The 16738-nt window shown below is 32.8% G+C and overlaps 2 protein-coding genes across 5 annotated transcripts; one reads left to right on the top strand and one right to left on the bottom strand.

Moving 5' to 3' along the window:
• Nucleotides 1-278: 278 nt before the first annotated feature.
• Nucleotides 279-4321, bottom strand: LOC8277310 (probable inactive ATP-dependent zinc metalloprotease FTSHI 3, chloroplastic). The gene is made up of 4 exons (XM_002525912.4): nt 2999-4321; nt 1474-1797; nt 954-1254; nt 279-747 (listed from the first exon to the last, which is right to left on the bottom strand). Exons 1-4 carry the CDS (start codon nt 4076-4078, stop codon nt 548-550), a joined length of 1905 nt encoding a protein of 634 aa, XP_002525958.2. The 5' UTR covers nt 4079-4321; the 3' UTR covers nt 279-547.
• Nucleotides 4322-7828: 3507 nt separating this feature from the next.
• On the top strand, nt 7829-16496 carry LOC8277309 (EVI5-like protein). Of its 4 annotated transcripts, none has more exons than XM_015723468.3 (10): nt 7829-7963; nt 8076-8158; nt 9047-9298; nt 9439-9634; nt 12287-12457; nt 12541-12657; nt 14275-14472; nt 14566-14625; nt 14728-14826; nt 16139-16496. In XM_015723468.3, the coding sequence occupies exons 3-10, from the start codon at nt 9156-9158 to the stop codon at nt 16238-16240; spliced, it is 1086 nt and encodes a 361-aa protein (XP_015578954.2). In that variant the 5' UTR covers nt 7829-7963; nt 8076-8158; nt 9047-9155; the 3' UTR covers nt 16241-16496. The 4 variants fall into 4 exon arrangements, with proteins under 4 accessions (XP_015578954.2, XP_048230560.1, XP_015578952.2 ...); XM_015723466.3 differs by having other exon boundaries at nt 7836-7963; nt 9062-9298; XM_048374602.1 differs by having other exon boundaries at nt 7952-7970; nt 9062-9298.
• The last annotated feature ends 242 nt before the right edge of the window (nt 16497-16738 follow it).

Raw genomic sequence — 16738 nt, 5'->3', positions numbered from 1 at the left:
ACTGCAGCTGTTCTAACTTGATAAGTGAAAAAGGATAAAAAACACTTGCTGATCAAAGAAATTGAGCATATATAGCAAGAAAAATATAATGTTCAAAAGCAGGTAGGCTGGAGAAGCTAAACATTTGAAACCATCTGAACTGTGTAGGTATCAACCACCATAATCATACTGAAGCCAACAATCTGCCTAATTATTTTACTAATATTTATCAGAAAGTTTCTTTGGTTAATACCTGAATAAGGAAAATGATAGTATGATATGGCACAGAGAAAGTGATGTTAAAAAGAACTCTGCAAAGAGACTGCCATATATTTCTGATGTGAAAAATAAAGAAGAAAAGAACGTGCACTAGGTTTTGCTTAATATATCTCTACAGGTAAGCAATCAGATATCCCAAGTTCAGAAATGAAAAGGCCGAAAAGATAAACTTACCAATAGACCAAAAATATTAAGCTTACAAAGGAAGGGAAGGAGATAATGAAAAAGGGGAAGAAAAAAGATAGATCAAGAAATACAGTGAAAGCACTAAGGAAGCCAGTGTCCTTTGTCAGCTCAGAGTCTGGTAACCTAAAGGCCCTTGCAAACCATCTTGTCCTGTGTTATTCCTTCTCATTAAAGATGGTATCCATGGGAAAAGTTTCCCAAGCTCCTTGCTTATTGCAGTAGGCCCCAGCTGCCTATCATTGATCCCAAACTTTGCTCTCTCAATCGCTTCCATTATATCTTCCCTTGTCACAGTCTCACCACCTGCAAAACCCAAAATATTCTAATCAGGTTTGCTGCTCAAGTTATGATGGCAACAGAAGAAGAAAGGAGGAAGTCATTCTGATGATTATAAAGATATGAAGAGAACTTAATGAAAAAATTACGGTACATAGGATGATATCCAATTTATCATTGTAGATAGTGAAAGAAATGTAGCAATTTGGATGCAAAACAAACCTAAACCTCACCTCTCCGAGCAGCAAGTAATGCAGCTTCATTGACAATGTTTGCAAGATCAGCTCCAACAAAACCTGGTGTCAGAGAAGCAACTAGATTACAGATAAGATCTGTGTCTTCTTCTAGAGGAACGCCTCTCAAATGTACACTGAGGATCTTTTCCCTTCCTTCTTCATCTGGTTCTCCTACAAGTACCTTTCTTGAAAAGCGACCAGGCCTGCAAAGGGCTTGATCCAATGCTTCTGGCCTGTTGGTTGCCGCAATAACAACCACTTTCATGTCCGACTCAAATCCGTCCATTTCTGTCAACAACTACAAAGGTAGAAACAATTTGAAAAGAAAGATAGAGAGCAAGAAAATTTTATTTTATTAAGAAACTTGGAGAAATTTTCCTTGTTATAAAAAATTTTCCTTCTTCATCGATTCAGTACATTTAATTTCAATTCCTTTTAAGTAAGAGGCAAAGCATCTCAAATTCTGCACAAGAATTCAGCTGTGTTTGTACCAAGTATAGTTGAAATATAAGGTTACCTGGTTTAGTGTTTGGTCACGCTCATCATTGAAACTTCTACCACGTTTTCCTCCAACTGCATCGAGTTCATCAATGAAAATGATTGATGGAGCACTTTTCCTTGCCACTTTAAAGAGATCTCTAATGCGTGCTGCTCCTCTTCCAACAAACAGCTCCACAAATTCACTGGCAGAAACACTGAAAAATGGCACTCCTGCTTCTCCAGCAACTGCACGGGCCAGCAATGTTTTACCTGTTCCTGGAGGACCGACAAGTAACACACCTCTAGGTATCTTTGCTCCTAGTTTTTGATAGTTTATAGCTCCTTGCATGCATGAAACTATCTACAAGCATGAATTGTGTCAATGAACAGTAAGGAATGAGAATTGTGAGAAAAGAGTCAATGAACCTACACTGAAATGTCGAATTCAAGTACACTTCCAAGACATCAAACAAAATATTAATTTAATAATTACACTCTTAGCAATACATTTGCAAGAGATCCTAGAACCTATACCAATTCATACATTTATAGAATAGGAAGCAACAAATTAAGGGTACTAAACAACAGAAGTCAACCTAGTTTCTTCATAGCATCTAAAAATCAAGAGAGCAGAAGCTTGATCACCATTCAACTAAAAACCTAAAAATCATGCTAATCCTTAAAAAAATTTCAATTTGATGGATCAAATGTCAACCAATCCTCAAAATTTACAAGTGTTTTTTACTTTGCAGGAATTATGATTTGTTATAATAGAATTAAGGATCTAGATCTCTAAGAATGATCAGCGAGGAGGATGCAGTTCTGCATTAAAATACACGGATATTATACTAAACTTTAGACATTATTGCATAATCTGAGCAGATGCAGAAGTATCTAACTTGTCGTCACATTAAAGCTTTAGCTAGCGGATCATTTCTAATAGATAATTTGATGAGTTTCTATTTCAGCTAAACCAGATTCAATTACCTTGACACCATTCACCCTCATATCATGCCAAGATCAGTCAGATCCTGGTGTAGTCATGCCCACTTGAAAGCACAGAGACGAGTCAAGGCTGATCTTTGGGTAGAAAGATCGCAATTCTTTCACTACCAAAATGATGCCAAGATACTTTTGTTTGAGATTCTATAACATCTATATTGTATGAAACGAATAATGCTAAAGCATGCTTCATTAACCCTTCGGCTGTAAGTGCTATAGCTTTGACAGAGAGACTACTAGAAGAAACAACGGATGTGCTGTAAGGCCAAGGGCTACATTCATAAACCAAAATATAGTCCCTGTCCCCAACATAATTGTCAGTCCAAAAGTCAAAAAAACATTACTTGGTGAAGCTTTGAAGCTTTTGAAGTGCACATTAAGATTTTCATTTATACTGAAATATAATGAAAAGAAAATAAATCTAATGCTGCATACATTACATCTCCTCATCGACTCTCCATAATTAAGCCACCAGAGCAACAATGTCTCGATAATATCATCAAGGACAAAAATATGTACATTTGTATGTCTAATAGGACTTAAGGAGAAGATAAACGTACCTCCATAAGCTCTATCTTAGCAGCATCAACACCCTCCACATCATCAAAATTGACCATTCGACTATTAAATCGAGGCTTCTTCGCAGGGCTGTTGGCAGCAGAAAGTTGACGGTACAAAAGCCACATCAAAGGGGTTAAAGGAATCCACAGAGATATTATTGTTATCAACACGCTCCTCATAGACATCAGAACTGATTGAGGGGCTGAGCCATACACTGTTCCCTTTTCTCTCATTACACTAAGAAGAAATTTCTCATCATGGTCTATTTTCCTCGTAGAATACTGCCACTCAGGAGTAGAAGCTCGAGTATCTGAAAATTTCTTCAACAAATCTAATTTTGATGCTCTACCACTGGTACTCACAATACCTCCTCTTGCAACTACATGAGCTTCATTTTCATTTGAAACATTTATCTCTTCTGAATTTTCAGTATTTTCAATTCCTTGAGATTTGATGTTGTAATATATGCGACGAGATCCTTCTTCAAGTAAAACTTTTGTAACAGAACCACTTTGAAGGCTTGATATCAATTCTGAATATGGAACGATCTTTGGAGAAGGAACTGCAGTTAACCTCAAAAACAAGTAGCACATACCAAGTGCAACAGTAATTGAAGCATAAAGTGTTAATCTTCTTATATTCTTTTTCAAGAACATTCCAAAATCATTTAACATTGACCTCAGTGAAACTCTCTTCAATCTTCTAGTGAGTAGTCGCAATCTTGGTCTTAACCTCAATGAAAATAATCTCTTCTTCACACCATTATTAACTATTTTTCTCAAATGGGTTTCCTCATTTCCTCTATCTCCATTCATCAACATTCTTTTACTGTGACAAAACAATCCATGTTGAGACTTGCAACAGACACAAAAACCCAACAAAGGAACTTCACTTTTTCCATTATAAAGTAACCTAAACCCATCCCTAGAAAGCATTAAATAGCGGGAATTGCTATAAACCGAGCCATTATAACAAACAGTTGTGTATCTCCTCAAAGACTTGAACTTTCCATCATAAAGTTCTAAATTCTGTTTATTAGTCAATAACCCATTATTACAAACAACAGAAAAAGTAGCCATATCCTTCAGAATTACAACAACAGTCACTATTTACCAATAAAGTCTCAAATTTTCCATTAATGGAATATGCATATCGATTGGGGTTTTTCCATTCATAAGAACTTGGACAGAATACTAAAAAAAAAAAGAGAAAAAGAAAAAAAGAAAGGAGAAGAAAAAAGGGGGGAACTTTACCTGGTTTTATCAGATTATGTAAAAATTGAAATGAGTCTTTTTTTTTTTTTTCGTTATTTTGGAAATGAGTCTGTTAAGCAGAGGAAGATAAGAGAAAGCTGCTGGCTTGGGTTCTTAGAAGAAGATCTGACGGCTCATATCAAATGCCCACATGTTAACTTGTGGTTGGTTCTTTTAGATTCTGATGACTATGACATAGAGGATAGTTTTTGCAGTTTTTTTAATCATTGGAGTTTTACAAATTCCAACTTAAGAAATAAAATAAGTCCTTTAGGATTTTACATTGTTGGATTATAATGTTAAAAAATCTTTAATAATTCTCAAAATAATAAGTGGTGGCATCATTGTCCTAAAAATAATTAGATCTTAGCTTCGCTCTATTATTTAGGTCGAGTTATTTTAATTAATCGTTTATTGCACGACTATTATTATTATTATTATTTTAATTATAAATTTAAATTAATAAATATAATTAAATAAAAAATTTAGTATTTAATATTAATTATAATATATTAAAAATAGTAATAAATTAATTATTTTTAAATATTTTTTATCTTTTATTATTAATGTGATAATATAAAAAATAATTTAAAAAATATTTATTAATTAGTTTTAGTATTATATAATTTAATACTATAATTGATATCACTATTTTCAAAATTAAAAATTTATTATATAATTAAAAAATTAATTTATTATTGAATATAATATTAAAAATATGATTTAAGATGTTATTTTTTAAAATTAGAATTATTATTTAATTAAAAATTAATTTATTAGTTAATATAATACTAAAATATAATTAATATATTATTTTTAGAATGGAATTAGTATCATTATCTTATTAGAAAGTTATTTATTAGTTAATATAATGTTAATATATAATTAATATGCTATCTTTTAGAATTAGAGTGAGTGTTTAATTAGAAATGTAACTTATTAGTCAATAAATTAATAGAAAAATTATAAAATTACATATAAGCTTAAATCCTATGTGTCAAAAATAATATACATATGACAAAATAAAATTTTGTGTCAAAAATTAGACACACAAATCAAAAAAATTTAGATTTCAGAAATTAATATATATATATATATATATCCAATGTGGAAATGTCTCTTTAAATTACTAGAAAATATAAATTAATCATAATAAGTATAAAGCTGATCTAACATCACTTACTTTTCATTTCTTTTAATAATATAGTGATGTTTTCAATTTATTATAAATTAGTTGCTTATTTGTAAGTTGAAGTGCTGTTATTTTTTTGGTAAAAATAATAATGAAAAATAAATTTATAAAAAAACTAGTAAATTCTAATATTTTAATATAATAAATATATAAATTATTTAAAAATATTTATTAATTAGTTTTTAATTATAAAATTAAACCCCGCCTTTCTCAGATATAATAGGTCAGTATATAATGCTCCATTATAATTAGCTCCTTATCTTGACTGAGAGTATTTATGTTTGGTATAATCTATTTTCTCGTGCTTGGTTATTCTAGTCGTGTAACGAGTTTAATACTTCTCAGTAAGTAGGATCAAAGGACATACATTCAAGCTCAATTAGTTTATGAGCAAGAAGCACTACAAAAAGAGTGTTTACTGATGGACAAATTCGTCGGTGTATGTGCTAAAACTGTCGATAAAACATTTTACCGACAGTATAGCAATGGCCATCACCCATCGCTAAACAAGCATTGTTACATCTCTAGCGACGCCTACATTGCCCGTCAGTATAGATGGCAATGCCAATTACCATGGCCATGGCCCAAGTCAAGCATCGCTAAAGGCATATGCAGACAGGTGTTGTTGCATCATTTTATCGATAGATGGCGCCGTAATTAAATTGTCAAGAAAAACATCCGCCAGTACACTGTTGCTAAGGTGTATACATATTTTTAATTATAGTTGGTAAACATTGTATTATTTTTCTATATTAGAGGTCGTCATTAATCCATCGCTATTTTTTATATTTAAAATAATATTTATTCAAAATAATCACTAAATGCAAATATTAATTGTTTTAACAAATTTATTATTTTTTTACAATTTAAATTAATTAGCATATTTCAAAAATTGAAATAGAAATAATAAAATAAAATTAGAAAATATAAATAATTATATACAAAAAAATGCAAAGTCAAGATCTGTATAAAAAATAATAAAGTAAAGTATAAGCAGAAAAGTCTCTAATTGGAGGTAGTGGGGGAGGAGTCGCCATGGTCCTGTGTCGGAGGATCCAGGGTAGCAGTCATGGACGCACCGACTGAACTAGGCACAAGTGGTGGAATGATGCCAACACCAAACATGTGAACCATGTGATGCGTTCACAATGTGAAAAGCTGCAATGAACTGAGAAAATAAACTATATACATATTTGTGTCTATATGTCTATGTGGTATGATCTGTATTTCTTATAAGCCAATTGTATAAACATAAATATATAATATCTTATTATGCGAATAGCAAATTACTAAATATTTGATGCACAAGTTTTATTTTTCTACAACTTAAAGAAGGGGAAAGAAAATACATTTTTGAGTACTAGAGAAGATACTCATAGTATTAAAATAAAAGGTGCAAATTTGTAGTATCAAAAGATTATTTAATTCCAATATAAAATAAATCATTTTATTAAGACCGAGATTAAAATTTAAACTTTTTAAATTAAAGGGAAGAGATAAAAAAAAGCATAATATCATTAATATGTCATCATCTAAACCATTATTATAACACCCACAAAAATATACATTATAAACTCTTCCAAAATTAGACATAATTGACTAAAAGAATATTAAAATAATACTACAATTTAAAAATAAAAACCAACTTCAAAATTCAATTCATCATTATTTTTAATATGTCAGGCTTGCTTAAATTATATCCATTAAAAATATAACAATTGAGTTACGTAAAATTAAAGAATAATATCATTAGACGATGAAAAAGATAAAAAAAATTAAAACCTCTAATGAGTTTAACTCAATATTTTTATTTTGTATACTACATACAAAATTCATAAAATTCAAATATGTAATTGACTAAAATTATTACTTATTTTCATGTTATATTTATCAAATACAGTCAATAACATATATTAATTATGAATATAAATAATTTAATATATTTTTACAGTATTATCTTGTAGCTGACAATATATGATATAAATGACACATAAAATATATTTTTTATTAATAATAAAATGCAAATAATTTAATTCTATTTATTTATATATGACAAAAATAATAATAAATTAATTTAAGTATAAAACACAACAATTAAGCCTAATAAAAATATATACATATTAACCCGCCCATATGGTGGGCACAAAAGACTAGTTGATTACGATAACGGTGAAGAAGGCGATGGTTATGGGTTGCTAATTTAGAAATTAGAAGAGCGACTTAATTAAGAGGTTTAAGGTTAAAAGAATATCCATTTTACTTCAAGGGTAGATTTGTCATTTAAGTCAAAGTTAACAGTTGACTAACTGAAAATTTAATAGAAGGTGATTTCATATATTCTTAAAATGTTAAGGGGCAATTAATATAATATGCCAAAAATCAGGGGAGAAATCGTAATTACCCTAAAATAAAAATGAAAACAACAATTGTTTAGATTAGAGATTATTTGCCAACTGCCATAATTTCTTTCAAGTCTTCCATCGAAGATGTTTCTTGGTTTGCAAAGCACGCGTTGATCTGTAATTGGTTTATATTTATATAAAGCTACCAGTCTTGTTTCTAGAGATTTTATATTTATAGAAATTTTATATTAAAATAATATATTCACTTTCTTTTCTCAATTATATACAGATATTATTTCTGCTGGGAATTTTATAGCTGAACATCAAAACAAGCTTCTTTATTTCCCAGACTCTAAATCCTCAAAACCCCAGGTTTGTTTTCTCTATTTGTTTCTACTTCTTAGCCATATTCTTTTGCATGGGTATTTTCTTTCTCTCTCTGTTCATTTTTATTCAGTCAAAATTTCCAGTTTTCTTAATTGCCCATTTGACATCTATGCCAAAAGTTTCGAAATTTTGATTTTCTGCTCGTTCCTCTTTATGTTTCGTTACCCAGTTCATTTCTTTTCTCTACGTTTCAAGAATGCTTTGTGTTGAGATTTAACGTAGTCTTGTCTTCTGGGAAATTGGGGCCTTTTTTTTGGTGTTTGTTTTTTGTTGTTTCAAATATCGTGTTTGGTTCTAAATGTACCTTTGAAATAAGGTTGTGTGCTCCCGCTCTTCGTTGTTTAGTGAATTTAATTATTTTGTGATCCTGTAGTGGTGGGTATGGAGCTTGGAGCATTTTCTTGGTTGATTGTTGATAATATCTCCACTTTTTGTCTTGCTTGTTGGATTTAATTTACCTCCTTGCTCATACTGAAGAGTTAGATTAAGGAATGCAGATCACTATATGCTCAGAGTAGCTGCTATGTGCTATAATAACTGTCATAGCAATTCTGCTGATTATATGCTTTATTTTATTGCTGTCATTATGTTTAAACAGTTAACTGTGACTGCATCTTTATATTCTCTGGATAATATTATTCAAAATCAATGTGCTGTTTTGTTGTGCCTAACTGGTACTTGCATCAGTCTGGATATATTTTTGTAAGAGAGAATACACATAGTCATCATTAAGTCATATTTGTTTGCACTTGCTATAGTTTCATCTTCTTTTTCATTTCATGAACTAGTGTTTGGCCTAATTTTGATATTTTTATTGGATTTCCAACACTCTACCAGCTAATATGCATTATTTTCCTCCTTTCACTCTTTGAGATTTTGGCTGCATAGGTGATTTGATATTGGTCAGTGAATGACCATGTCAAGGAAATCGGACCTATTTCTTTCACCTCATGATATTCTGGAGTTCCGTTGATTTGGTGGAATGGAAAAGAAAGGTATAGATGATTATGAACTGGGACCACTTCCTTCGCCAAAACCGTTAGATAGATTTGGGTTTGTAAAGCAAGAGCTTAATAATGCTCCCGAAGGCTTAAACAAGGGCAGGTCAGCATATGAATTTCAGAGGTATGGCTTTTTATTAATCCCTCTCCCTAGTGAGTTTTTGTGGATGTTTCAGTTGGAATGGATATGAAGATTACATGAATGGATCTTCTCCCATGCTAATATCTATCTTGTAATCTCCCATGGACATTAAACATTTTCAGGGAGGAAAGGAAGGTGAGAAAATGGAGGAAGATGATTGGAGTTGGAGGGAGTGATTGGAAGCATTATGTTAGGAGAAAACCTCATGTGGTTAAGAGGCGTATAAGGAAAGGAATTCCAGATTGTTTAAGAGGTCTTGTTTGGCAGTTGATCTCCGGAAGTAGAGACCTTTTGTTGATGAATCCTGGGGTTTATGAGGTACCTCCTAACTTATTTGGCTTGACAATTTGATCAATAACCTGTAGTTCATCTTGTCATTTATATGATGAACCACTGTTTCTGATTTGCGGTAGGCTTTGCTTGAACTATCTTGGAACTGTATGTTTTATTTTTAAGATATTTATTGGATCTTTTTTCTTTCTCTTTGTCCTTGTCTCTATATTCATGGCAACGCCATGGGGTAAAGGGCACCCAACTATTAGATGACTAAATTTGTAGTCAAATGATTGATGACAGATTAATGGCATTGTTAGTTTAGTTTTTGTCTTTTGTTCTAGTTTATACTGAAATTCGGATATTTAGCTGAGGTCAGATATGGCATCTTTGACATCATACAGAGCATTTGCTAGGGGTAGGGGGCTGAAGTTCAAGGGCTTAGCTTGTGTTGGCCAGAGAAACATAATATAAGTGGATGATTAGGATAAGTAGCAGATTTTTGACTCTGTTCAAGTGCCACACAGACCTTAGAAGATTGCCCATTTTGCTATTTCAGTGACATTGACTTTTCTTTCCTAATATATAGTGTGTCTTCCAAGGAATAAGCTATCAAAATTCGTTAGAAGTTTGTGCTACTATGCTTAATGTAAAGTTTCTTTCTAACTTGTTGCCAGCTACAGAATGGTGTTAATTTAGCAGCCTTGAAATTAAGATTTGGGACAACATCTAAAATTGCTTGAATAATGTTGGTATTTATTGAGCATTTTTTTTCTTTGTTAGATTGAATTTAGAGCTTTTGGATTTAGAGATGTATGGATGAGTTTTTCTGTGATGTTAAAGATGAAAGAGAATCAGAATGAGACTGGGGCTGAATGGAAAATAAAGCTTTTGGATTTAGAGATGTATGGGTGTGTTTTTCTATGATATTTAAGATGAAAGGGGATGAGCCTGGGGCTGAATGAAAAATACCTGTAGCAGATGCCATTATCTAATCTAATGTAATTAAGCATGCAAATAAACATACACATAAGGTTCAAACCTTAGAGTCTCATCTTTGAGTCATTGATAACTTGCAAAGAAACTTTATATTAAAAATTGGACTCTATTATTCTGCTATAGAAGACTTGCTTTTATAATGGTATCAGGTAGGAATTTTAGTCTTTAGAACTTTTCGAAGGACCTATTTATGAGAGTTATTTGTTAATGCTTGGAATTGCTTCCAGCATAACTCGTTTCTAGGATACAGCAAACAGAATTACAACATGTCAGTACTTTTGCCATGTTTTTGGTGAATCTTACATATCATTTCCCATTTTTGGCGATCAAAGTTTCCCTATCTTCGAGTCATACAGCAAACAGAATTCCACTTCTGAAGATATGCAAGTGGTTGTTGAATGCTTGCTAGTAACTGTTTCTTCCAGTTTTGATTCCCATTTATCCTTCTCTTTTGCTCTCTTTTCCTAACAGATGCAAAATTTGGTTGAAATTGGTTTTTGCTTGTGACTCTTAACGTGCATATTGTCTCTTTATTAAATTCAAATAGAAAATATTGCCAATAGCATTTACTTTAGATGGAGTCTTAGGAGTATCTTTCCCTTTTCTACGAAAGGGGGACAAATAGCACAATTTCATTCCCAAGGGGATCCTTATTATTATTTGTTTTATTTTCGTCTTATATTTCTCATTGTTAGAAGTTGTAGTTATCCTACATCGCCTGGCTACTAAGCTGTTATGGTGTATATATGTGGATTGGGCACCCTCTTCCTTTGAGCTAGCTTTTGGGAATGAGTTCTACCCAAGCTCATATGTCATGGTATCAGAGCTGGCCTTTTGTCCGCGATGATGGATTTGCACCCAGTTCATTTCTATGTCATGCTAAGCGTGAGGGAGGGTGTTAGAACTTGTATTTATCCCACATTGCTTGGTTACTGTATTGTTATGGTGTATATATATGGGTTGGGCACCGTTTTCCTTTGAACTAGCTTTTGGGAATGAGTTCTACCCAAGCAAATTTGTCATTCATCAAAGTAAATACTTATATTTCTCATCTAAGTAAATACAAATATGAAAATTAATGTGGGAATTTTCATTGTTGCTACTTATGGACCCGAACCTACATAGTATCAAAACTGAAGATGGTCAAACAGCCGGATGATCCTAAACTGGTATATAAGGACCTGGAGTTTGGGATAGTAGGTTTAGCATCGTTTTGTTGACCTAGGGCCTTAAAGAGTAGGCCTAAGTGTATTTGTAACAGCCCTCTAAAAGTAGAGCCGTCTTTGGAAAGTATAAAAATATAAAAGTTACATATAAGGGGTAAAGATTAGACCTTAGTACATGCTAATTGGTTTTGTGCTAGGTGAAGTACCAACCCCATATACATGGTCAGTAATACCATTGGCCTAGCATTCTCAAGGCGCATGGAGCACATTAGATTCTTTAGGAAAAAGTTAATCAACCTGTGTATTTGTAGTCTGCTATGCATTGAAATACCAAAAGATGATTCTTGCACCTTTTTAGTGCATTAATTTATTCTACCAAAATCTTATTTTGGTTAAAGTCTAAAATGCTGTAATAATGGAGAGTTGGCTATTATGTCAATAACTTGGTTAAAAGAATGTTCTTTCTTGGTTTATTATGTTTTATTGACCAAAATGTGTTAATTTTGATGATACACTTTTCCCATTGTTGCAGCAATTAGTCATATATGAGACATCAGCATCAGAGCTGGATATAATTCGAGATATTTCCCGTACCTTCCCTTCACATGTTTTCTTCCAACAGAGACATGGACCCGGTCAAAGATCCCTCTATAATGTGTTGAAAGCTTATTCTGTCTATGACAGAGATGTTGGATATGTTCAGGTCTGCTTATCTTGTGTCTCAGTGCTCCTATCTTTGCTTGAAATGCTAAATGAAGAATAACACTGACATTGTCAAAAATGTAGGGAATGGGTTTTTTAGCTGGTTTATTGCTTCTTTATATGAGTGAAGAGGATGCATTTTGGCTGTTAGTTGCATTACTGAAGGGAGCAGTGCATGCTCCAATGGAAGGATTATATCAGGTAATTCATTTATTTAAAGAGCTCCTTGTTTTCACTCCCATGGTTCTATTCAGTTTAGATTGTCAGCTGTATGAAGGTTATATCCCAAATTATAAATGTGGTAATAGAAGTCAATGTTCAGTCAATATAAGTGATCTGAGTTTAAGGTTCCTGAAGAATATTGATGAGCAAAGTACATTATGTTGGATAAAGTAAGATGATGCGCTAGGACTTGCATTGTACATGTCAACAGGCTTTGATTAGGTTTTGTCAATCCAAGTCGGGGTCTCTTGTTGAGAATATCAGAAGGGTGAATTCACTGTGAGATATCTAAATAAATCTTCATGAAAAAAAACTTAGTGTCACATGGAGCAGTATGATACAACATGATTCTGTACTTGACATTTGACCATGAGCCAAATTAGGTGTTTTTGCAAGAATGCTAGAAGGAATCATTAGAATAGCAAAGCAGGGCACTTATGACTTGATGCTATCCTATGCAATTTAATCTCCTGGTTATTTTCTCAAACTCATGGTCATGCGCCTTGTAACTGTCTTAAGTTTGATCTTGTACACTTCATTCACTAGAAAGGGTCTTCTGCTGACATATCATACTTGGTAGTCAGATTTGTTGGACGGTTTTCTTAGTTTTAAGTTCAAGATTTGAATCCAATTAGTAGTCTACTATTATGTTGCTCAGCGGTTTTTTTTTGGTTGTGCTAAAAGGTGAAAATCAAATAAGAAAGAAACTCATTAAACCCCATGTAATTGTTGTTTCTTTGTTATGGTGGCATTTTCCAATTATTGTCCTAAAGATGGATACTATCATTTATTTTCAGTACAAATTATCTTCATGGATTTGTATATCATAAGCTTTCCTTTGAGCTTTTAACATATTATCATTCTTACAGGGGTATTCAAGCTACCCTTTTGTCCATGTCCCAATTTATATGTAACTATTATTGCCGGTGAAAGATTCAGTCAACACTTGGAATGTTGGTGTGTTATTCTGCAACAACTTACATGACCCTTTCTTTTCCTATTTTGTTTTTATATTTCCTTAATGTCAAGTCTTACAATCAGAAAGGTTATCCAATTTAATTTAATCTCAATTAGTTAGACTGAACCAATTATGTGTATGGGTGCTCTGTATATATGGATAAATTATTTTGAATTGGCTTTTCTTGTGTATGTAGATCCCTTGATAAGGATAGATAAACACAAACTTATAAAGGTCCATAATCCAGTTGAAGTCCAGTGAGGGAGAAGAAGTAATTTTACTTTCACAACTTTTGGGGATTGTGCCCAAGTATTTGAATATTTTCATTCATTGATGTTTAGGTGGATTTTTTTATTCCATTTCTTGGACGCTAGCAGTTTGCCTTAGGTGTATATTAATCTTTGTTCCCTTTGAAAATTGGCGTCTACTGAGAAGCTCACATCTTTCATTCACCAAGAACTGAGTAACAAGTGTTGGTCTGTCCAGCATCATTATTATGTCAAGCTTTTTCATCTGCATTGTCTTCCCCTTTTATTGGTAAAACTTTTACATGAGACCTGTTTCCTGCAGCCTGCTATTCCAAGCAATGTAAAATATATTTTAGTTCTGAGAATTGGTATTTTATACATGTGCTGCAGGTGGGTTTGCCTCTTGTACAGCAATACCTGTTTCAGTTTGACCACTTAGTAAGGGAGCATATGCCGAAGCTGGGAGAGCATTTCACCCAAGAAATGATAAATCCTAGCATGTATGCAAGCCAGTGGTTTATTACTGTTTTCTCCTACTCTTTCCCATTCCATTTGGCTCTTCGAATTTGGGATGTCTTTCTTTATGAGGTCAGTAATTTATACACTATTATTTTGTTTTTCCGTGTAAGCATCATTATTTGGTCTGGAAGTTATACGTATTTCCCACATCTTTCCTGCCAGGGTGTTAAAATCGTTTTTAAAGTGGGTTTGGCTCTTTTGAAATATTGCCATGATGATTTGGTGAGTGTTATTTGTCCTGTTCTCCGCTCCTGATTTACATCTTAAAATCACCAGCATCTATTCTGTTCTCCTTCTCACGAACACTCTTTAATTTGTTATCAGGTAAAGTTACCCTTTGAGAAACTCATACATGCTTTGCGTAACTTTCCAGAGGATGCAATGGATCCAGATACTCTGTTACCAATGGCTTATTCGTTCAAGGTTCTCTTTCTCTCTTGCTCGTGTTTATGATATTACATGCAACACAGTCCTTATAAACTGTTAAAATAATTTCATTGAATAAACGGACATATTTCTTGCATTGATGTGAAATTAGTAGAAAAGGAATAACTAGCATAATTTTTTATTTATAGAATTAGGCCTAATACATACAGACACTTGTAACTTTTAGTTAGGTAGCCCCCTATATTTTGAGTTTGATCTATCAGACACCTGAACTCGATAATTACCTAACACATAAACACATGGCAGGTTGAAAAACAGAAGTTGATACACTCGTGTGCTGACTCATTTATTTTAATCAACATGGCAAACCCATAAGCTTTTCGGACACGGAACTGCAATAATTGAATTCCAGGACACTGAATTTTGCACTTGCATTTCCTCAAATGTTTTATCTGCATCCAAACACCCAGACTTTCTATACAAGTTAATAAGAGCATTAACAACTTCCACTTCCAAAATCGTACCTACATGAACGTACTTGTCCATATGAAGAGCTCAAGCATCAGCACAAGCTGAAACGAGAGGTATAAATGTAACCTCATTGAGTTTAAATCTGTTTCATGTTTCATCTTAAATATCACATTGAACCAATTATCCAAATCCCTCTACACGAAAACCCTTTTAGAGAATTTCAGGAGTCCAAGTCCTCAAGCAATTCCTCGAACAGATTTTGTGCGTCTTTTGTGCATCCCAAACAAACATAAGCAGACACAGATTAATCACCAATAAAAGTGAGATCCTAGCTTAAGGATTTGATTATTCTGGTATAAGCACCCCATAATAAAAGGTCGAAGTACAAGAAGGGAATCTGAATTTGGGCATGTATGAAACTAGAGGGATGATAGAAATGGAAAGGCCTTGGAAAAAGTTATTATTCCTGAGCTGATAAAAATTTATAAAACCCTAAAATAAATGCATGAGAAGAAGAAGATGAAATAATGAAGAATTTGATGATAGTTATTCAAGAATTATAATGAACCCGTTTTATTGCCACGTCAGATTACAAAAGTGAACCTCACTCGCGCATTAGATACTGATATTACATGCTCTGTCGTGTAAGCTACTAGGTGTTTGTGTGTTAAGTAATTGTGGAGTTCAGGTGTTTAATAGGTTAAACTCAAAGTATAGGAGGCTATCCGACTAAAAGTTACAAGTACAGTGGATATTGTCAACCACGAACAGTGATCCAACACCAAAACGTAGTACAGGTGTCTGAGTATGTATTAGGTCTATCGAATTATATTTTCCAGCATTGAAGTATATATATGTTGATGATATTGATATTCAGGTGTCCAAACGATTGGAAGAACTGAAACACGAGTATGACAAGAAGAATGGAAACCCAATTGAACCACCAGAAATTAAAGAGAATCAGAAACAGTTGCAATGAAGGTTTTTTTTGTTTTCTCTTCTCTAGAGGAGCCAATCCTGTAGTTAACCTATGCAATCTGATTGTGCTATTCTTTTGTGAATGTATGAAGATGGGTACACAAATGTTAAATGTTTTTGTGTTGGATCACTGTTCATAGTTGACAATATCCATTGAACCATGTGTTTCACGCGCGAAATCTTTATCAGAAATAACAGTAAGGTGATAGCAATGGGTAATATATTTATTTGGATGGAATGCTCATTATTTGTTCTCAGCTGTGCTTAAAATGGATACTGATAAAGATGCTGAGTAGGTCACCTTTGTATTTTTAAACAAAAAAGAAATAAATTTAGCATTGCAATGATACAAAGATTTGTCACTGACAGAGCATTCTTATCCTCCAATTTGTTTGGTGGTTGTAGCTGAAAAAACAGATTTAAAATAATAAATATTAATTTTCTTAATTCTTATAAATTGCTCAAGTCAAAAATATCCATTTATCCCTTGAGCTGATCG

The sequence above is a fragment of the Ricinus communis genome, chromosome 5 (assembly GCF_019578655.1).
Source record: "Ricinus communis isolate WT05 ecotype wild-type chromosome 5, ASM1957865v1, whole genome shotgun sequence".
NCBI classification, from domain to species: Eukaryota; Viridiplantae; Streptophyta; class Magnoliopsida; order Malpighiales; family Euphorbiaceae; genus Ricinus; species Ricinus communis.
This window is presented reverse-complemented; position numbering and strand designations above follow the sequence as displayed.

Excerpts from the sequence above, each read along its gene's own strand:
- LOC8277310 (XM_002525912.4), bottom strand. The coding sequence starts at position 4,078 with ATGGCTACTTTTTCTGTTGTTTGTAATAATGGGTTATTGACTAATAAA. Across the intron at positions 1,798-2,998 it reads CTAAGATAGAGCTTATGGAG|ATAGTTTCATGCATGCAAGG; the intron begins GTACGTTTATCT and ends TCATGCTTGTAG. Across the intron at positions 748-953 it reads ATTACTTGCTGCTCGGAGAG|GTGGTGAGACTGTGACAAGG; the intron begins GTGAGGTTTAGG and ends TGGGTTTTGCAG.
- LOC8277309 (XM_015723468.3), top strand. The coding sequence starts at position 9,156 with ATGGAAAAGAAAGGTATAGATGATTATGAACTGGGACCACTTCCTTCG. Across the intron at positions 9,299-9,438 it reads TCAGCATATGAATTTCAGAG|GGAGGAAAGGAAGGTGAGAA; the intron begins GTATGGCTTTTT and ends AAACATTTTCAG. Across the intron at positions 12,458-12,540 it reads GAGATGTTGGATATGTTCAG|GGAATGGGTTTTTTAGCTGG; the intron begins GTCTGCTTATCT and ends TCAAAAATGTAG.